We start from the raw sequence: 23,007 nt of genomic DNA, 5'->3' as shown, positions 1-23,007 counted from the left end.
CAGAACCCCTCTCAGCCAGGCGGTCCAGAGCCGGCATCTGGATGGGCCAGGGCAACCCCCAGGCTGGGGCTCCGTCCCTTTGGCAAACGTGTGGTGTGGTGCCTGGGATGGGGCACGTGGGCACGAGGAGGCATCCTCTGTGCCTGGGAGCCCCGGCGGGATCCAGGAGTCCTGCGCTCAGTCCCCCAGCATGCCGCTCCACCAGGGGGCTTGAGATGGGGATCCGCCGGGCCTGGGGAGACTCCCTTTCCTGATATCCCCAGGGAGTGCTGCCGCCCCACCCCAGGCTCCGTCCTCGGGTCCTGCTGCGTGGTAGTCTAAGTGAGAGAAGGATGTATGAACACCTGAGTAAAAGGTGTAACCACATTCTGTTGGGTGGTGTGCTCTCCATACATACACATGAGACATATTGTGTAGAAAAGTGGAGAGTATTGTTGGGCTGGGTCCTGCTGCTGTGGACAAGGAGGAATGATCCAGGGCAGGGTCACCCACCCCATTAAGGTCTCTTCCCAGAATCCACAGTGCATTGCATTGCTCCATGAGGAGATTGCACAATGTACATATCAAATCAGAAGTGAGAGGCAGGGGAGCATAAATGCAAACCATTGAAATCGGGGATCCCTACTAAGTGCCCATCACTGATATTTAACAGCCTTTAACATCATGCCATACCCTGGACACCACCAGGGGGTATGACTATGGATTAGAATAGCCACACCCTGTGAGTTCCCGGTGGAACCACAAATAATGTGCCTGCAGTTATCCTCTTCGGTCTAGGTGGGGCAGTTGTTGTCCATAAGGTTTCTTAGATTATGAAGATATCGAGGTTGGATTTATGAGTCGCTTTTAAAACTTCCCTTCACTTAATTTAGCCCAACATGCTATTGAACTTCCATGAGAGGACACTTAGACTCCCTGGAAAAACGAGCTGATATGCATCAGCCATGTGGTTGGGTCATGACATCTTGGATGACGAGGTGTGTGTTCTCGATGTGTGTGTCTTGTGTGCCTGTTGACTGAGTGCATCAACGTGTACCAACTCTGGGTCAAAACAAAACGTTACCCTCCAGTCTCCTTCCTCACATTTTCCACCCCATACCTTGTGAATGAGAAGTATCTGTTCAGGTGCAACTGAGGACAGTAGCCAACTGGGCTAACTGAGATGTGTGTCTCCCCTGTCATGCAATCGCCCACCCAACTATCCAAGAATACCTTTTCCCCAACCCCAACCAACACAAACCATAAAAGAAAAAATTCCGGGAGGCCTCAGCTACCATTTGTTGCTAAGTTTCATCAGCCCTTCTAAGTAGCTTGCGGTGGCACCTGCCGGTCTGGGCAGAGTCAGTTACTATGCAAAGTTTTGGGAGGCTGGCTGTAGTTCAGAGGATGATATAGACTGTCAGTCTCCTCTGCCTCCACCTCTGGCCGCACAGGGTATCTTGCCAGCACCAGGGGACGGGCCCTTCACTTCTGACAGTGCAGTCTTTGTTGCAGAGCTGTGTGCCACTCACCTGAAAGGTCCCCATTGCTCTCACCCCTTCCACCTCCACATCACCCCCCAGAAAAGAGGAATTACCACTGCGCAGATTAGGACCTTTCTCAATCCAGTTCTAGGCCTCTTCCAGGTCATCAAAAACAAAAGTTTGTCTTGGAAGATGAGTTTTAGGTGGACCAAGAAGAGGAGCAAGTATTGTATGACCATGGCCCTGAGTTTTTGCTTCACCTCCTTAAAGGAGCTTGAGCTTCTTGCTGTTCCCAGAGTTCAGAGAGCTAGGAATGGAGGTCGCTCCTTCGCTTTTCTGGCACCCAAACTCTGGAACCCCCTGACGATTAGCCTGAGCACAGGTGACAATTTTATGAATTTTAGAAAAAAAATAAAAACGTACCTGTATTTCTAATCTCATTAATTTTTAACTACGCTCACTCCAGCAGTTGTTGAAAGCGCGGGGAAGCCCATTGTCGGGTAGCCAGGATCTGTACAAATCTGATGATTAAAATAGAATAGGATCACCTATGTTGCTGGACATTTAGGGTGTAATCTGGGAAGATAATTACTAGGGGGAATTGGAACGTAAGCAACCCAGTCTCACGCTCCACCTGGAGGATGGCATCCCGGTTTACATAATTACGAACATGGGCAATGAAGGGGCAAGGCAGGGAGCCCATTGGGCGTTTCGCAGTTAATGCTCAGTGGGCTCATTCAACAATGAAGCAGGCAGAAATCTCTGATGAGGGTAACCAACTTCTCAGCCAATCGAAGTTGAATGAGGTTGGTGAGATCCTTCTGTGCCCTTTGGAATACCCACAATGTGCAGATTGTTACACATCAAACTGCATTCTCCTCCCCGGCCTCCAGGTGTCCAACAAGGCACTGCAGGGTCACAAGGCGGGACTTGTGATTTGAATGTATCTTTCATTTCAGAGAATCTGCCCTCTACCTCTGCAGCCCTGTGAGCTGTATTCCCCAGATCTTGCTGGATCAGGGACAGGTATACTTTCAGATCCCCCATTCCCCCCCAGTGTCCTTGAGGTCCTGGAGAATGGCAGATGTCTGTGACACCTACGCAGGTTGGATGCTGCCATTCGTCGCTCCGCAAAACACACAAGATGATGGACGGGATGTTGCACAATGGCAAAACATTCACCCCCAGTCACAGATCTGGGTTTAATCCATCGTTATTTTGCTCACCAAGCCACCCCAGTTCAGACATGGCCATATGCAAATCAGTCTTGACCCTGTGCCTCGTGGGAACAGTCCAGCCCGAACTGCCAAGCCATGTCTTCCCTGGACCGGAATCAAGCATCCTAGGACCGGTTTCTGGCTATCAGCCGTGTTCAGCCAGGATAGCTTGACTCCAGTGGCGTAGTGAGCACGGGACCCACGTCGTCGCTCCAGCATCGTCTGTCGGGGGCCACCTATTTGGTAAATGTGTCAATTTACTATTGTGATACATGGCCAGATGGTTTCTCTCTCCCCATGTTGTGTTTGGGTATAATCAAAAGGGGGTCAGAAGTAAAGGACAGACGGAGACAGGCAGCAGAGAATGTCCAGAACTGCTGGAGTAATGATCGTTCAAGCTGGATTCACTGGGTCTTAGAAGGCATCTGGATACCCCGCTATCTCAAACGTCCACCTCACAGTCTCCCAGTAGAGCGTCATCCATGCGGGCCCACTACCCCACCCAGAGCATCATTGAAACTACTGCATTAGTGCTGACCTTGTATCACACCCACCTCTGTGTGAGTCTGCTTGGGCTGCTTTCCTGGTGCCAGGTCCCGTCTGAGGGGTCTCACTCAGGGTGAACCACTGCGAAAAAGTTTGGCTGCAACAGTGCCGCCAAACATGGCCCGCCCTGTGGGAAAACGTGGTCACCACTGACCCACTGAGTGTAAAGAAAAGCCCCAGTGCATGGGATCAGCTATCAATATTAGCCCCAACAAGGAGGCACAATTTCTCTTGGTCCCAGCTGTTGGGGGGTGGGAACAAGGACTGAACGATGATAACCATGAACTGTCATATTTTATCTGCTGGTACTTTGTTTATGGTGATTAGTACAATGTTGTTCAGATTGATGGTTTTAGAATATTGCTGGATTCTATTATGTGTTTATATATGTATACTCACACTAGTTATTTGGATAATAAATAATTCTCTATAATAGCTTTATTGGTGTAGTATTACCTTTCTAAGTGAAATATGTTGTATTCTTTTAGATAATCCTTCCTCAATTGGCTTTCTAAATTGCAATTTTTTCTACAAGTCATTCCTTGCATTTTCTTGACCTTGTTTGTCCTAGGAATTTAGTGTCGCCTAAACCTGAGACTTAGGGACGAATTTAGAGCTTGGCAGTGAGTTGCTCAGCCAGAAACACAATGGCAATCCTGTCCACCATATTGCAAGTCCCAAAGGATATGTCATGTTAGTGATGGTGAATTGTGATTCAAACAAACGGTCCTTTGCCAGAGGAGCAGAAGCAATAGCCTTCAGCGACCCAGCAGGACAGAAGGACTTTCGCCCCTCTTCAGATTACTCCCTTTGTTGTTAGAGGTTTTGAATTATTTTTAAAGCTTATTGAAGAGTTTTTTGATTGTAAACTATTTTTACACTAGCATTTCAATTCAACAAGCACTTTTAAAAGGAGTCTTTACGTGAACTATTAGGAATGTATGTACAACTATGTTTGGCTGTGAGTAGTGGGTAGCTTAATATTGTAATATTGCAAATTAATGTTTTGTACTTCAGGGTAAAAAATTATCCTATGCAGATTTGGAGTCCTCAGTGACTTAATGATTTCTTAACATTGCTCACCATCCAGAAGCTAAGACGACAACAATACATTTTCTATATTGAGAGTCAAGTAAGAGAAAAAGCACGTGAGGATGAAGGAGCTGAATGGAACTTAATATAGTAAACATGTCAATGGATAGTTAAGGTTTTCTAACCTGAGCGAAAGGAATAGTCCTGGGATTGCCCCACTGCTGTAGAAAAGATACATAGTGGTATTTGTGTATTCACGAAGTTTCTTTGGTGCAATTTCTCCCACATACTGCCAATTCAGAGTTAGAGCAAGACCTTAAAAAATAAAGCAAGAAACAAGATTGTCGTGTGAACATACTCTTAAAGCTTTTTAGAATGATTTAATGAATGATTTAAGTCTCATACGTTCATATAGAATCATTCTGATGTGCATGAAGCTAATATACCTTTCGGGTATCTTAGCAACTAAGAGACACTGCCCTTATCAAGGACAGAGGAGGGTGTTGAATTCCTTGTGTATGATACAGTTAGAATCATTGCCCAACATAACAGTATGTCAGTATGCAATTCCTCTACCATCAAATAAACCATCTCACGTGGGAAAATACCTACTTAAAGCATTGCAAATCAAAATAATGTCACCACTTCATATGTTTTCACACTAAACAAAATAAACAAAACTAGCTTTGTGAGAAACAAGTATATTCAGCACAGTGCCTAAGGTTTAGTAGAGAAACTGAGTTAATCACAAGATAAATAGAAGTAGTTTTAATAATAAAGCTATGGGAGAAGCAACTCAGTGTTCCAATGCTAATTAGGTTATTGTCGCTTAAGGAAGGATTACTCCATTAATGGCAAGCCGTGACCTTGCAACTCAGGTGAGTCCGTCAAACTGGTCATCTTACATTGGTGCAGCTAGGTTGCCATGGGCGCTAGTGCATGAAAAGTAACTAGGTACTCTCATTAGGGCGACGTCTCAGTCTGTCAGTTGCCCCTGACACCTCTCAACCACCTTCAACATAGTCTGCATCTGCTATATCAAAACTCACTATCATTCTGATGTACACACAATTGTATTTGCACTCTCTGCACTGTATTTCTGTACATCAAAGCCATATCTCTAATAAGCATTAGCAAAGCCAATGGGTTTGGCCATTGGAAAGTGCATACACACAAAGACACAACATGCAAGGATTACAAATGCACACCGTTACCCTCACATAGGTTCATCCTCCATGCTGTATGCACACAGGCATATGCCTCACTCTACACTCACAGAGGCACAGCTTTTAACCTGTCACCCACTTACCCTGCACTCTCAAAAGACAATGTTAATCCTGCATTCCATTCTCACAGGCACAGCCCTCACAATGCACTCAATAAAGTTAATGGCTATCCGGGGCGCACACAAGTACACTGCTCATACACATACACACCTCTTACTAGGAAGGAGCTGAGTTTGGATAGATGGTGGTATAGGATGCACTTGCACTGGTTGCATATTTGGAGCATCAGGCCGTTAATACAATTCAAAGCTGTTGAGGTAAACTACACTGAAGCCTGATTGCCCACTGAGGTTATCTAATCTCCCATTAGCCACACTTGGGCCAGCATTGCAGACTATGTCAGATTTTTGCAAGGAAGAGTCTTGGCATCCAAAATGTCCCAGTTTCCTTCTAAAAAGCAGAGTGGTGTTTTCTAAACCAAAAGTCTAAGTTTAGGACTTTCGGTATTCCCAAAGATAAGTTAAGAGTAGTATCTTCACAGGCACACTCTGGGAGTGGGTTTCCACACTTGGGGAGGAGTTTCCACACTCAGGGCTGAGTCTCGGCCCCAAGTGAGGCGATTCAACTCTGCACCTGGAGATCTGGCCCAAATGTGGAAATTCCTCTCAGCAGTGGCGTCACTAGGGTTGGTGTCACCCGGTGTGGGTAACTCATGGTGTCACCCCCTCACGACTTACCGCATGGACCTCCGAGTCTGCCAGTGGACACAGATGGCAAGAGGTTCCAGCCTGAAGGGCTGGTGGACAAAGATGGACAAACAGGGAGGCTGCCAACCATGTGGCATATATGTGAGACTGCTGGGCAGGGCACTGTAGCTGGCAGGGATGATGGAAAACAGGCAGAAAAAAACAACCGGCTTGAAACACCCTACCTACAGTCCAAGCCCATGAAGGCGCCATGTAGGACAACTGGTATCACAGAACAAGAACACTCAGTCTTCATTGCTGTTTCTGTGCATTTTTTCAAGAAAAAGAACAAAAAGGTGTTTACGAAAAGACATAATATTTTACTGGTGTTGATGAATCTGTTTTTTTCACCTAGAGGCCTTTAAAGGAGTAGCACTGCTAGGCTTAGCCCATTTCTTGGGCGCTATCGGGTCATCAGCGCTGGGTACAAACTATCTTTAGATCAACAAGGCAGATAGCCGTCATCCTGGTAAAACACATCTCAAAATCCACGGCGACAAGGTAGTCACCCCCAGACTTCTCACTATTCATGCGCCTGCAACACCCGGATTAACCCACTCCCAGCTTAACAGGATATGAATACTTGCCTCTGGATCTGTTAATGACCACCTCACCAGGACTTTAAGCCTTCTCATTGATACCACAGGATGCCAATTAAGATAGAACCGCAACAAATTCAACCACCCCAATCACACAACTTACCCAGGCAAGAAAAAGTGACTTACATGAAGAGTTCAACCCTAGCTGCAGAAACACACTATCAACCCCAACTACAGAAACACACTATGTTTCTTGCAAGGAGGAAGTTAAAGATTATGGAAAGGAGTGATAGCATGGTCGCTGGGTTCCTTGGTGCTACCTTTCCTCCTTACCCCTGCACATACCACCATGCAATACACTAAGCAGTACTGCGATAGCAGGACTGCCCATTCTCACAAGCACCCTCCATGGCTTTAACCACAGAGCATCTCTCAAACCCCAGAGTTCTCTAACCCACCTGCCCACCCTCCAGCTCTAACTCAGGGCACAAGCAAAGTATAATGTGTTTCCTGGTCGGTGAACAGCATATATCTACAAATTGTACTTTACTTAATTTTACTCAATGCTAGGTATTCTTATACCGTAAGGGAGATGCCAGCCCAGCCCTTTCCAACCTCTCTGACAAATCATAGAACCAACTTTTTTAAAACTCACTACAGGACGGCACTGGGCCGAGTGCAATGAGGACCCGGTGCCCTGGTTGCCATCTGAGGGAGGAAGCTTCCCGGGCCCGGGGCGCGTGATTTTCCATTGGGCAGAATCATTCTGAGGTGTAGACTGACAATGGATGTCTTTCCTGTGATATTTCCCGAATCCCCGGGTCTAAAAAATAACCCTGGGTGGGCAGAGTACACTGGGCCGGCCCGGCTATAAAGAGAGTTTCTGGCTCTGACAGTGACTGTCCTCGGGTGGACGGGGGGCCTGGCCTCGTCGGAGGCAGTCACGTGTTACCTGGGTTCTGAGGATGAGTGCTGGCACGCACCCAGGAGGAGTAGAAAGAAGACAGACACAGCAACACACATAAATAATGTAGCGAACAACACCAGCTCTTGAAATAAATCCTGATTAGATGATCGCTCCTTGACACGTCTCTTTAAAGCTCTCCTTTGCCAATGCACTGCCACATTTCTAATTCTAACTTAATTCAATTAATTTATAAATGATATTTTCAGTCTCTCACCTCTGCCTCCGGACCCATCACCCAAGAACTGAGTCTGAGTCAGTCCCAAATTTGATGACATTGGGCCGGGCGCTCACGATATATCAAAGAAGATGGTGGCTGGTGATGATTTCTTTATTCTAGTGCAGCGTACCACACGCACTCCCCTGCGCTGCCGTCTCGTCTCCTCCCTGGCGCGTGACCGCCGCAACGCGTCAGAGCAGAGGAGCACAGCGCGCGGGGCTGTCCCAGGGCCGTCATTGGTAGCGCTAAGATTGACGGCCCTGGGACCCACAAATTGGGTACGCCGTGCATCCGTATCGCACCAGCATCATCACCACCGGTGCGTATGTGGCAACGTGCTGTGCACTGACTGCAGTATACTGTATTTTAATTTGTAAGCAGGTGCGCAACAGCAACTGCGCACCACTATAAATAAAATAAAGCAGTACTGGCAGCATAGAGGTGAGGGCGAGGCTGAGGCTCAGGCTGCACTCCACTGTGCAGTGCAGAGCGAGCCAGCCAACGTAACTAACCAGATTGGTGTCACCCCATGATGGGGTGACACCCGGTGTGGTCTGTACCCCCCGCACCCTCCTAGTGACTCCTCTGCCTCTCAGGGGTTGGAGAGTCCACTCCAGGTGCGGAGTGGAATCTCCACACTCCGCCCCAAATGTGGATGTAAAAATACTACTCATAAATTACGTTTGTGAATATCAAAAGTCATAAACTTAGACTTTTGGTCTAAGTTTACCTTTATGAATCGGGCCCTAAATGTGGAGGGTATGTGACAATATAAAATTAAAACAAAGCTTCACGCTTGCCATCTTTAAACAGTAAAAATGTATGCAGAGTATGGAGGCTACCATTTCAAAATAGTGGCGCTGTTTTGAGTTTGCAGTTGCAAAAAAACGTTGTGGTGCACTAGCAATGGCAGCAAGGGAGCTGGTACTCTCATTAATCAATTAGCAAAAGGCTGCATTTGCAGGAGCTGCTGTAGAATCATCTTAACACCTTCGATGATCATGACGAGCTCAGCTCATCATGAGGTACACCTCTCGTACACTCATGACGAGCTGAGCTCGTCATGAACTGCGGGTTTTTTAAAACTTCAGCGCACTGCGGGAAAATGCACCGCATGAATGGAGTTAAAGAGAAGTCCACGAGCTGGACACCTCTCCATGCAGAGTAACATGTAGTGAGTAGGCAAAATACTGTTGTTTAGACTGCATGACATCCTACAGACCACTTGTTGTCTACTATGCATAGCCAAACATTGGCAAGAAAGCCAGCGACTTAAGAGGGCTGATCCACTGTCCAATTGTATACATACTGTTCTGAAGAGCTGAACTAATATGTGAATGACACTCTGTCTGACGAATAACTGAAGTGGGTTTGCTCAAAGACTATTTTCTCTAAGCAAGATTATGTATTATTTTTGTGAAAACATGAGACTGGTGAGATAGCTAAAACAGTCTTTTGGTCAGACCAAAAGCACAAAGAAATACATAGAGCAGAGGGACAAAGAGCACAAGGATTCCTGGCTCACATGCATAAGACGTACATCACTGGTCAAGAGCATCAACATTTTCCTTGAAAGACACTGAACCAATGTGGTACTGAAGGATCAGTGCAGGGTTCCAATAAAGACATGGAACAATTGTGGTACTGCAGTTCCAGCCAATGCAGGGTTCCTTCAAACACACTTAACAATTATGCTACAGAAGGGCCAGTCAGTGTAAGCCTCCTTCAAAGACATAGAACATGTGGTACTGCAGAGTCAGTGCAAGCTTCCTACAAATATATGGAACAAGTGTGGTAGTTAGGGCCCGTGCAAACTTGTGTCAAAGACATGGAAAAAAGTGTGGCACCGTAGGATTAGAAGGTGCAAAGACAAGTGTGGTATCATAGAGAATTTTCAAACATCCTTCAAAGACATTGAACAAGTGTGGACTATACAGCACCATTTAACGCCTCCCATAGATACAGCAAACAAGCAGGATTTCAGATGTATGATAAGTCTAAGGAACAGCACTGGAGTGTATAAAAGCAGTCACCATTTATTTTTTATGTTTTAAAAATGTTTTTTGTTTTTTATCACACAAAAAGAGCCAATGGACAATAAATGTGTACACGTTGTGTATTTGTGTTTGTTAAAAAGAATTGTTTGTTTGCATCCACTGTTTGTATCAAGATTTATATATGTGGGCAAAGAAAATTGATTATATATTGTCCATTGATCCTTTTTGTGTGACAAAAAAGCCAAAACTTTTTAAACATATAAAAAATAAATTGTGACCTCTTTATTGAGTATAGCGGCCACGGATTAAATGTGTTTGTAGAGGTGTAGTCAGTTTTGGCATTTGTTGTTTGTACTTATATTTGGTGGCTCGGCCTGACTGACTTTATAACACCAGCCTCTTTTTGTTTGGTTTACTAACTTTTTAAAACATTTTAGCTTCAAACTAACTTTACCTTTAAAGAAGATTTTTAATTAAAATTGCTCATACACCAAACACAAAAGGTCTACCTGTTCCTGTGGGAAGATGCATCTTTATATAGTATAACAAAAAGAGCTATACTGTGCAAAGTGTCAGGGTAACCCTTATGAGTGGGCAGGGGTTGCTTTAACACTCCCAAGGTGCTCTTTTCTGTGGTAGTGTGCATATCAGTGGGGAGTGTTAGGCACGTATTGCACACACAGAGTCAATAAATGATGCACACAATCAATAAGGAGATCCACACCAATTTAGAATTTAGTATTTTATATGATTGTAGATACCAAGATCATCAATATCAGGTAAGCGCTTAGGCATTTTTAGAATTCTTACAATTTGCAGTAAAACACTGTAGAACTCACAATTGTTAGATTTGAGGCATGAGCCTCAAATGCAGTAATGTTACCCTGAGGGATAAACATAGACTCCATAGATACACTTGCAATCAACTTACTGGTCTGGTCTTCTGGACGTAAGGTTAGGAGGGGCCAGGGTCCAAGAAGGCACCCAGAGTTTGGGTTTTCCTGCCCTTGTGTGTCCAGCTGCAAAGGTAGCTTTGCGGAGGTAGCCTCGAATGCTATCCTTTAAATTAAATGGGGAAAGTACATGTAGGAAAAGTCTGCAAGTGGTGACTGCGAGACCAGTCTGTCAGAACCCAAAGGGGGGCTCGACTCTTGAGGGTCTCAGGGACACAAAGACACTGTTGGTTTCACTGTACTCCACTTGGAGGGCCTGGTTGCATAGGTGTTTTGGTCAGCGAGTAATGGCATTTGAGGCTCTCATGGTTCTCGGTTGTACCTGCAGAAGAAGAAAAGAAACACAGCAAGATGACTTCTGGTGTGGAGCTGTTCTCTGTTGAAGTCCCTTAACGTTCAGGCAGGTTTTTCTTCAGTGGTGGTGTCCAGACTGGACACAACAACTGGACTGGTACCCTGAGTATTGGTGCTTGGAGCCACTCGGTTGGACCAGCATCTTGAGGACTGGATGGATCAACAGGGCTGAACTCCTGGACACTCTGGACCTTCTCCTGGGCTGCTGCTGCAATGGTGAACTCAGTGGTCAGAAGGAAAGAGAAACGGACATTGCGATCGGTGCCTGCAGGGTGCATGGAAGTGGCTCCTCAATTCCAGGGGAAATGCTGGCCACTAGTTAAAGGACTGGCAGGCCTCGGAGGATTTTGGAGGAGGCAACAAAAAATTGAATACGGCAGTCCACCGTGGACAAGGTGAATGCAGTCGGAGTGCTGGAGAGGACAATGGAACACGTGAGGCACATGAAACAGCAGAGGACAAAGATGCGGATGACTCTGTTAAGAAGAAAACTGTAGCAATCATCTCCGCCACATGACTGGTTTCTGCTTGGTTCTGCCCTCTGCATAATCACCTTCCACTGTCCCCCGATACTACGGACTGCCATATTCTGTTTGATCGCCAATGACACAGCAATCAAACTGCAGACTGAACTCCTCCTCTTCCTTTGGTCATTCCCTGAAGGACTCTCGCTGGCCCTCGACGGGCCACAAATGGAAAGTGTGGTTTGCATGGCCCTGTACTGCTCCAGCAGCACCACTCCACTGAATGTGCATTAAGCATTTATAATCACACAAATGTGTTATTTCTAAGATCTTTCAAGTGTGGAAGTATGGATGAATGTAGGGTCAGTGATTCTCCCTTACGTCCATGTTGCTCATGTTCTGGGACTTGGGTCACAGGGTGACACATTGCCGATTGAGGTCTGGGTGGCACCAACACTACAACAGGGACACACACATTAGTTACTTCCTTCTCCAGCCCAGGACACAACCACGCTCAGTGCCCCGGGGTCATTGTTCACACCCTTATGCTGGACTGACATACATCGGGCCAGCCCACTCTGCTTACGCTCACAAGGAGAGGTCAACGATACATGTCCCAGGTATTCCCTGTGGTGATCTAGTGATCACAGGTCTACTTATCAGCATGCCACAGCCACTCCCTCATGGCTGGTATACACCCACACCACACCCATCCAGCACCCGTGTCACAGGACATGTGAGCCTGCCAATAAAAAGGGCCTGGTGCACGTGCTCAATGCCATTTCAACTGTCTCTCTGGGTGTATCTGCGTGGTTAATGTTTATGCATGAGGGTCTAGGGCCCTGCAACATCACATTCCCAAGGTCTGGAGGTGTCATGATGGCGTCCGCACCATGATACCCAATCATAGCAAGTACATGACTTGCGGGACACAGACTTGGTGGCACCGGACACACTGCGGCTGGCACAGGCACCTCGCCACGGGATGGTGACTTACAGTGCACTGAGGTAGGGGCACCTTAAGTGCTGAGCGGGTGTGCAACCTGCGATGATGCCCCGTCCTGGCGGTCTGGACTGGTGACTATCATTCTGGGCCCTGCTGGACCGCAGTGTAGGCCTGAGCAAGCGTGCAGTGCGTGCTTACCGGCGTGCTTAAGCCTGTGGATTAATATAAAACGCACAAATCCATTTAAAAAAATGCTGGCAGCACCGGGACACCCCTTTGCTTGGGCAGCTGTGTGCTATACAAATCCGAATAACATAACATAGCATAACATAATGCATTCCATGCAATCCAATCAAATGCTTTTTCAGCATCTAACAAAACCATCCCCAAATTGTGATATCATGTCTTGTTAGCAATAGTAAAATCTGTTATAGCTGTATTAAGATGTGCGGTAGTATCTCTACCAATTATAAAACCATGTTGATGTTCGGATACAAGACCAGGCTTGTAAGGAGCCAAACGATTAGCCAACACTTTGGCAAAGATTTTAGCGTAGGAATTGATGAGAAATATTGGGCGGTAAGACACACAATCATCCCCGCCTTCCCTTTTTTAAGAAAGAAAACAATATTAGTCATATCCCAAGACTTAAGGGATTCCAAACATTTCCCAATCTGGTATATAACAGCCAGAAGTAGCGAAAGAAGAGAGTTTCGAAATGATTTGTAAAATTCCATTGGTATAGCCTCTTCTCCAACAGCCTTACCTGATGGCAATGCAGCTATAGCAGATGAAATGTCTTCCTCAGTAATATCTTGTGGAATATAATCAGCTGCCTCCAGGTTCAGGAAGTGGGGATCTCCGAATTGTAAATATTACTCCACTAGAGTTTCATCCACATCATCGGTCAAAGAGTAAAGCTCCGTATAGAATTGGACAAATTATTCTAAAATTCATTCAGTAGAATTATGTATCAGGCCATCTCCACCCCTAAGTGAGTCAATCGGTGTTTTATCTTTTTTATCTGCAGTCTGATAAGCTAAGATCCTCCCGACCTGATCCCCATACTCATATTGGTTAGTACAGGTTTTGTTAAAAGCAGCTGCGCTCTTCTCTTTAAACTGCTGTGTCAGAAGTGCCTGTGTATTTATTAAAGAAGAGTATATTAATTTGCTGTTTGATCCCTTAGACATAAGCTCCGCCGCGTGCACTAATTCAAGTTTTTTTTAGTGTATCACAGGCTTCATTCAGACTACTTTGATAGGTTTTATTTAGATGATAGATATATTGCTATGTAAGCTTTTATTGCATCCCGTACAGTAAAAGAAGAGGCAGTTTCCATGTTAGATTGAAAAAATTCAGTAAGAGCTCCTTGAGTATATATAATTAATTGAGGGTTGAATAACATGTGCCTTGGAAATTAGAAAGATCGACTACTCTTAACCTCAGCTGAGAGATGAAAACAGGTCAGAAGCGGATTATGATCAGATGTTATCTGCGGGCAGACCTCTATATGTGCCTTTGCTAAGATACTATTACTCACAAAAACTAAATCTATTCTTGAATAGTGTCGATGAGGCCCAGAATAATACTTAAATCCTGGTAAAGTAGGATTCAGTGTCCGCCATAAGTCTAGCAACCCATGGAGCCGCGCTAATTCATAAATTGACTTTCGGGCCCTACGCATTCTCAGGGAAGCAAATCGATTTGTTGAGTCGATATCGTTTTTTGAAGTGCAGTTAAAATCCCCCATGATGATTATTTCTCCCTGCCAGTCTACCAACTCCAACATTAGTTTATTAAAAAGGGTAGGACCATCCAAAGTTGGTCCGTATAGTGCACAAAGAATTTTTTTTTATTATAACTTTCAAGCTGTATAATGACCCACCTGGGTCAGAAGCTTTTTTAATGTTATTGAAAGTTGAATGCTAATCCTTAAGGATCGCTACCCCTCTAATTGCTGCCCCCTTTGAGGTACATTTCAGCATCTCAAACCCCAAATGTTTGAACAGGCCCCTGTCCTTGTAAGCCAGGTGTGTCTCTAACAAAATTACCATATGTGGTTTATATATCTTAAGCTCTTCTCTAGTTCCAAAGTTCAAGTTCCAACATTTGTATAGCGCACTACTCACCCAGAGGGTCTCAAGGCGCTTGAGGGAGGGAGGTGCTTTACTTATCGAATATCCAGGTTTTTAGTTGTTTTCTGAAGGAGAGGTGGTTCTGTGTGAGGCGGAGGTGGGTGGGGAGGGAATTCCAGGTTTTGGCCGCTAAGTAGGAGAAGGATCTTCCCCCCATGGTGGATCTGTGGATGCGCGGAATTGCGGCGAGGGCTTTGTTGGACGATCGTAGTTGGCGGGAGGGGGTGTAGAAGGAAAGTCGTGTGTTGAGGCATTCGGGTCCTAGGTCGTAGAGGGCTTTGTGTGTGTGGGTGAGGAGACGGAATGTTATTCTCTTGTTGACAGGGAGCCAGTGGAGGTCTCTCAGGTGGCCGGAAATGTGAGCTTGCCGAGGGATGTCCAAAATGAGTCTGGCTGAGGCGTTTTGGATGCGTTGGAGTTTTTTCTGTAGTTTGGTTGTGGTTCCGGCGTAAAGGGTGTTTCCGTAATCCAGTCGGCTTGTGACCAGTGCGTGGGTGACCATCTTTCTTGTTTCGGTGGGGATTTGAGCATGCGTAGGATGTTGAAGCATGATGATGAGACGGCGTTGACTTGTCTGGTCATGGAGAGGGAGGAGTCCAGGATGAAGCCCAGGTTACGTGCGTGGTCCATAGGTGTGGGTGCGGTTCCCAGTGCCGGTGGCCACCATGAGTCGTCCCAGGCAGAGGGGGATGACCCTAAGATGAGGACTTCCGTTTTGTCCGAGTTAAGTTTAAGACGGCTGTTCTTCATCCACTCGGCTACTTCTTTCATTCCTTCGTGTAAATTGGTTTTGGCGGTGTTTGGGTCTTTGGTGAGGGAGAGGATCAGCTGGGTGTCGTCTGCGTAAGAGATGATGTTGAGGTTGTGTTGGCGTGCGATGGATGCGAGGGGACTCATCTATACGTTGAAGAGGGTGGGACTGAGTGATGATCCTTGTGGTACGCCGCAGATGACTTCGGTGGCCTCTGATTTAAAAGGGGGGAGGCGGACTCTCTGGGTTTTTCCGGCGAGGAATGAGATGATCCAGTCCAATGCTTTTCCTCGTATTCCGACGTTGCTGAGGCGTTGTATGAGGGTGCTATGACAGACTGTGTCGAAGGCTGCGGATAGGTCAAGTAGGATGAGAGCAACTGTTTCTCCGTTGTCCAGAAGTGTTCGGATGTCGTCTGTTGCTGCGATGAGGGCGGTTTCGGTGCTGTGTTTGGCTCGGAAGCTGGCCTGTGAAGGGTCGAGGGATTTGTTGCATTCGAGGAAGGCGGCAAGCTGACTATTGACGGCCTTCTCAATGACTTTGGCGGGGAATGGGAGGAGCGAGATGGGGCGGTAGTTCTTAAGTTCTGTGGGGTCTGCTGTGGGTTTCTTCAGAAGGGCGCTGAGTTCGGCATGTTTCCAGTTTTCCGGGAAGGTAGCGAAGTTGAAGGAACAGTTCATGACATCGCGGAGGTGGGATGCGATGATGGAGTCTGCTTTGTTGAAAATGTGGTGGGGACATGGGTCGGTTGGCGATCCTGAGTGGATGGAGTTCATCAGTCGGATGCTGTCTTCGGTGGTGATTGGGTTCCAGGTGCAGAGGTTGCTGGATTGTGGTTTTCGTTCGGGGGTAGGTGGAGTGGACTGGTCTTCGGACTGGTTTTCGAAGCTGTTATGTATTTCGGCGATTTTGTTGTGGAAGAATGAGGATAGCGAGTCGCAGAGGTCTTGGGAGGGAGTGATGTCGTTGGTGCCGGCGGTGGGGTTTGTAAATTCTTTGACGATGTTGAAGAGTTCCTTGCTGTTTTGGGTATTGTTGTCAAGTCGATCTTTCAGTGCTGATTTCTTGGTGGATCTGATCAGTTGGTGGTGTTTGCGAGTGGCGTTCTTGAAGGTGGCTAGGTTGTCAGTGGTAGGGTTTTTTCTCCAGGTTTTCTCGAGAGTACGACAGAGCTTCTTGGATTTCTTAAGGTCATCGTTGAACCAGGGGGCTTTTTTGCTACCTTGCTTGATAAGATGGTTTTCCAGGGGTGCTAGTTCGTCCGCGCTGTGGGTGATCCATTGTGTGAGGTTGGTGGCTGCTTGGTTTGGGTCCGATGATTTGACAGGGGGGTTTTGGTGAAGCGATGTGAAGAGCTGGTTGGTGGTGATTTTGTTCCAATTTCTTCGGGGAATAGGTTGTGGGGGGTTGTGGGTCGTGGTCTTTTTGTAGTTGAAGTGAACGCAGCTGTGGTCCGTCCAATGGAGAGCTGTGGTGTGATCGAAGGAGATGTGTTTGCTGGAGGTGAAGATTGGGTCGAGCGTGTGTCCGGCAAGGTGGGTGGGGGTGTCGACAAGTTGTTTGAGTCCGAGATTGGTCAGGTTGTCCAGAAGGGTGGTGGTGTTGCTGTCGTTTTTCTTTTCCAGGTGGAAGTTGAGGTCTCCCAGTAGCATGTAGTTCTCGGAGGGGAGTGCATGTGGGCTGATGAAGTCAGTGATGTCTTCGCAGAATTGTGTGCGGGGTCCTGGTGGTCTGTAGATGAGGGTGCCTCTGAGTGTGGTTTTGGGGTCGGTGTGAATCTGGAAGTGAAGGTGTTCGGCGGAAGTGAGGTTATCGTCGGAACTGGTCGTGATGCGGATGGTGTTCTTATGGACGATGGTGATGCCTCCTCCTGTTTGTTTGGTGCGATCTTTTCGGATGATCTTGTAGGCGTCCGGGATGGCTATGGCGATGTCGAGTGCTGATGAGGCGTTCATCCATGTTTCTGTAAGGAAGGCGACGTCCGGCGATGAGGTGTCGAGTAGGTTCCAGAGTTCAATGGAATGTCTGTGGACTGAGCGGGTGTTGAGCAGGATGCACTTTAGGTGGTTAGTGTCGGAGGTCTGTTTGGAGTTTGTGGATTTGGTGTGGGTCCTGATGCTGTCGAACTTGCAGGAGTAGCAGGTGAAGGGTCCATGGGTGTGTCCTGGGGCGGCTTGGTAGCAGTTTGGGAGATGGCCGGAGTTGAGTGCTGAGAGGGTAGCGGAGTCGTACGTAATGCGGGTGGAATGGGTTTTGTGGGGGCAGGGGGTCTGGTGCAGGGCGCGGTCCAGGCGCGGACGGGCGTAGACGGGCTTACCTTTGGCGCACCTTCGGCGCGCATTGGGCGCGATCGCTGCGCGTGAGCACTAACCAGTTGTCATTTAGTTGGGGAATTTAGCTCAGCTACGATCCATCTAATACATCTAATTGTGCCCATAATAAGACATATGACAGATCCGGCTCATACCTAACTTTGGCTTTACCTGACCGTTGTCCCTGAGGAATTTAGATAAACAAAAAGTTTTAAATACAATAAACAAAAAAGAAATAAGCTCATTACACGTAAACATTAGAACATTGTGATTTATCTCCTTATTCGCTTTAAGTGCAATCTGTACCCCCTGTTTTTTACACCCCCGATACCCAGCATAGAGAAGCAGCGCCCTCCGAGAGCCTATTATTAAAAATAATTAGATTAATCAATTCAAGAAAAAACAGGAACATACAGAGATTATCATAATTCAGAAGCAAAATACCAAGTGTCCAAGTGTCTAAACATTCCAAGCAGAAAACACATTAGTACTGTCTGATCATGTTACTTATTGGAGATTTGTTGCAGTTTAGAGAGCGTTAAACCTCCTGGTCTGAGTAGTAAATCTGTGAGCTACCGTCTTCAATAACCTTCAATTGAGCAGGCTCTTGTAAATAGACCAAAGCGCCAAGTGCTTTCCAGGAGTCAATAAGCTGTTGCATTCTCCATCTTTTATCCATCGTAGTTTTACATAGATCAGATCTAGAAATGATGGAAAATGACTCAACTGACACTGGTGTCATAGGCCGAGCTTTGATAGCGATAGCTTGACGCAATAGAAAATTGCCTACCTAGATAATCATTGATCGTGATCGGCGCATAGTAGACTGGTCTGCTTGATTGAGAAAAATTGGCAGCCTGTGAGCTCGTTGGATTTGAGAGTCCCAATCCCAATCTGCCAGATCAGGGAAAGCTTTCTGAAACATTTGAACGATGAATGCTCATGGATCCAAGCCTTCTCTGCCTTCCAGGATCCCAAATATTCTCAGATTATTCTGATGCTGCCGGTTCTCCAGGTCTGCAACCTTTCCTTGTATATCATTAAGTTTAACATCATGATCTTGAAGTAGATTGGTAGAGTGTGACACCACATCCTCATTATCAGACAATCTTTGCTGTAATATCGTCACCTCAGCTATAAGTCCGGCCACCTTTCCAGTCACTGTGGCCAATCATTGCTGGATCATAACATTGTCCGCCCTAAGCTGTGTGTAGTATTCCTGCACCTCAGATCTTTGTGCTGATAATGCCTGCATAATTGAGACTAGTGAGGGTTCCGATGTTAATACCGCTCCTGATGCGGTCACAGCTACTGGGACACTCGTTGTCATAGAGACCTCCTTTGCATGTTGTATATTGGTTCATGCACCTCAGCAGCCAGGGCCGGACTGGCTACCGGGCAGCTGTGTGTGCTGCCGAGCAGGGGGATGATTACTCCGTGGTGTGAGCTTATTTCGTTGATGGGGACCTGCGTGCGCTTTGAAATAAAAAAAGCAAAACAAATTTCGTTTTGCACACACAGGTCCCCATCAACGAAATCATCCCCCTGCTCGGCAGCAGACACAACTGCCCGGTAGCCAGCCGGCCCTGTCAGCAGCATTAGAGGCCACGATATCCATGGTGTTTTTAGATAGATGCTTCGTTGTTGGCTGAGAAGAAAAAGTCTTTTGACCACCAATAAATACCAAGTTTTGCCCAGAACCAGATAGCCACAAAACAATAGCTTTAACTTCCACCTTCGAGGTTACCCGTTTACGTAGGGGGCTGTACTGATCTTTTGCTTTTGCTTTGGATTGTGCTATTGTCAATGAACCACCTTGCTGATGGAATATATTGCTGTTGAGTTCAGTAGCTTTCCTGCCAGCTCTGGTTTGTTTGATAGCTTTGAAATTGTGTTTTTTCTTTTTAGCAGACAAAGAATTAGCAGTCTCCTCAAGTTAGTAGCCAGATGAATCATCAATGTTGATTAAAGGAAAAGACAAATATGACACATCGGCTTGTGGCTCAACATGCTCAGCGGACCCGCTATGCTGTTTAGCAGTACCCATTATAGGTGATTCCGCCATTTGCTGAGCCGTCAGTCACAAAGATTCTAGCAAGTGTATATCCTCCTGCCCATTTGATTTCATTTCAGTATTTGCTAGCTCAGCTAAAGGTCCATTTACAGATATCAGATTACTTTATGTACTTTCAATTAAGCCAGTTAGAGCAGAGTCTGCCTATGCTGCTAGTGGGTCTATTGGCTGTGCTAACATGTTTGTAAATGTAACATCATCATCAGTCATGTTAGCCAGATGCCCCTTATCTGATTTTTGACAAAGCGGAGGAACCAGAAAAGATGCTGGCATCATCACTCACTTACCTCAGGATGTAGCAAATTAGGCTACCTTTGGGAATTAAGATTTTTGGATTCCATATCCACCCCCAGCTTGGAGCTGATGGCATTTAAACTTGAGTTAGCTCCAGGGCCGGAATGGGAACAACCAAAACCGGCCCTGACAAAGTGCTCGGCCGCCCCGAGCTCTTTGCCAGGGCCGGTTTTCGGGACAGGGCAGATTTTGCATCTATGCTGCAAAAAAGGCCATGTAACAAAATCGGCCCCCACTCATGTGGTGCACCGGGGGATTGCCCGGTGCCGGCTACGGCCAGTCCGGCCCTGGTTAGCTCATGACCCCAGTTGGATGGGAGCTGTGGTTTATCATCCCCCAGGGGGTAACAAAAAAGCTTTTTGCACTTCACTTATGGAAGCCCTTGCACCTCTCTCCTTGCAATCACACAATTTTCTGTTAATAGGAGATTTTAATCATCATTTTGACATCACCTCTGACCTAGATTCTATTGGGTTGATAGCAGCGTTGGAATCTCTTGGCATTTAACCCTAAGTTGGAGCCCCACTCATATAGCCGGACACACATTGGATAACATCTTTTCTAATGCTCAGGATGTAGTAATTGACCCCCCTATAGACCTGGACAGATCATGCAGCCCTAAAATTTGTGTTAAACTTATCAAAGGCATTAAATAAACCCCAATATATCTAAGGTCGACAGAGACCATGGAGGAAGGTGACCCTTGTCCCATTTATCCCTGTATTTAAAGCCCCCGTCCTTCAGAACTCTATGGACAGTGATGTGGCACTGGAAACACTTGAGGGCTCTCTGACCAAAGCTCTAAGATTCGTTTGCCCAAATGAAAGTTGTCAAGACCTGGATAAAGCCAGCTCCAGCATCTTGGTACAATGACAGTCTTAAGAAAGAAAAAGATGTCTGCAGAAAATGGGAAAGGAAATTGTGAAAATCCAAATAGGAGGTAGATAAACTATCATATAGAACGGCTCTCAGACTATACCTAAAGAAATGTAACTGCGCTATAAGATCTCACTTGGGGACCAGAAATACCGAACCTAAGAATTCTTCCAAAGAATTGTTTAAAATTCTCAAAGATTTCACCAATCTAAGGGTGAACAACTCATCCATCCCACATACTGAGCAGCTCTGTGACGATTTGGCCAACCACTTTAACTAAACATTGATAAAATCCACAGCTCCTTTAAATTACAGACGGAACCTAGTGTGATCTAATACAACCTCAAGGCTTCCTTCTCTTCCTCATTGGAAATGTTGAAGGCCATCACTCCGGACCAAGTCCACTCTTTGCTGGATCACCTAAAATCTGGTTCCACTCTCGACATGGCTCCCCCTTTCATCATCACAGCATCTAACAACCCCCATTGCTGAAATATGTAACCAACCTCTAATTGCAGCCACCTTCCCTCAGAAATCGCAGCCAGCACAAATTAGACCTATTTTTAAAAAATCCCTGGCCGATCCTCTGGATCTCCAAAAATATAGGCCTTTCTCAATTCTTCCTCTGTTCTTGAAAGGTATGGAAGCCTTTGTCAATAAGCAGTTAGTTTGTATCTTGAATGGAATAATTTGCTTGATTCCTCTCAGTCAGGCTTTCGTGCTTCGCATAGCACCGAGTCTGCACTAACTGAAGTCGCACATACAATCAAGTTGTCCCTAGACAATGGGATCCCTACTATGTTGATCCTTCTTTACCTGTTGGCCGCATTCCACACCATCTCCCATCGAATCCTAGTGCAAAGATTACAAGAGATTGGTGTCAGAGGAATGGCACTTAGATGGTTTGAAAGCTTCCTTGCCAACAGAACTCAGCAAGTCCAATTTGAGTCGTTTAAGTCTCAGATCTCGGCTGTTGACAAAGGGGTCCCACAGGGCTCCATTTTAAGCCCCACGTTATTCAACATTTATGTATCTTTTCTGGCCTCTATTATTAGATCCTGTGGTTTCGACACCGGATCATTTGCAGATGATACACAACTGATCATCAACATCAATTCAGTTCCTGCATCAACCAGAGAAAGATTCAGATAGTGCATGTTAAAGACTGCAGATTATTTGCAGCTGAACACAACCAAAACTGAGATAGTGCTGTTTGGGAAAGCAGTGGAGTTTTGGTCTACTGACTGGTGGCCTCCAGAGCTGTGTGATCCCCCCATCTAAAATAAATGGGTGAAAAATGTAGGTGTTGTCATAGATTATAAACTTTCCTTGGAGCAACACGCGAAAAGCATCTCGGGCACCTGCTTCGGCTTGATGTGTATGCTCAGAAAGATTTTTCCTTGGCTTCCCCTTTCTGCCAGAAAGTCACACATTCAGGCGTTATTAGTAAGCAGGCTGGATTATGGTAATTCTCTTCTTGTAGGGATTAGATAAGATCTTCTTTCTAGACTGCAGCCCATACAGAATACTGCTGCACGTCTTGTACATATCCCGTTCTCCTTCGAAACCTCTCCTGCGTCTACTCCACTGGCTGCCCATCAGGAAGTGAGCATTATTCAAGCTTCTATGTCTGGTATTTAAAACTGTACAGGGGCATGGCCCGGTCTACCTCAGCAAGATGTTAATACCTTATATCCCCTGTCGGCAACTGAGTTCGAGCAAGCGGGGGATGTTGTGTCCAAGGAGGATCAACAAAATCAGAATGGGAGGTCGCTCATTTTCCTACCTTGTGCCCTCCCACTGGAACAAGCTGCCAGGTGGCATTCGAGCTAGCCCCACCTTTAGGCTGTTCAAAAAACATCTTAAAACTTGGCTTTTTAGTCACTTATCAGGTG

The 23,007-nt window shown here is 46.2% G+C and overlaps 1 protein-coding gene across 1 annotated transcript in view; it reads right to left on the bottom strand.

Moving 5' to 3' along the window:
* LOC144792662 (solute carrier family 2, facilitated glucose transporter member 5-like) overlaps positions 1-23,007 on the bottom strand; it is an 842,308-nt gene that overhangs the window by 546,240 nt on the left and 273,061 nt on the right. Inside the window, exon 6 of the mRNA XM_078667809.1 lies at positions 4,444-4,573. Coding sequence (XP_078523935.1) covers positions 4,444-4,573 — 130 coding nt within the window. The remainder of the gene's footprint in view (positions 1-4,443; positions 4,574-23,007) is intronic.

Source organism: Lissotriton helveticus, chromosome 11 (genome assembly GCF_964261635.1).
Source record: "Lissotriton helveticus chromosome 11, aLisHel1.1, whole genome shotgun sequence".
NCBI lineage: Eukaryota > Metazoa > Chordata > Amphibia > Caudata > Salamandridae > Lissotriton > Lissotriton helveticus.
Note: the sequence above shows the minus strand (reverse complement) of the source record. Positions and strands in the feature narration are given on the sequence as shown.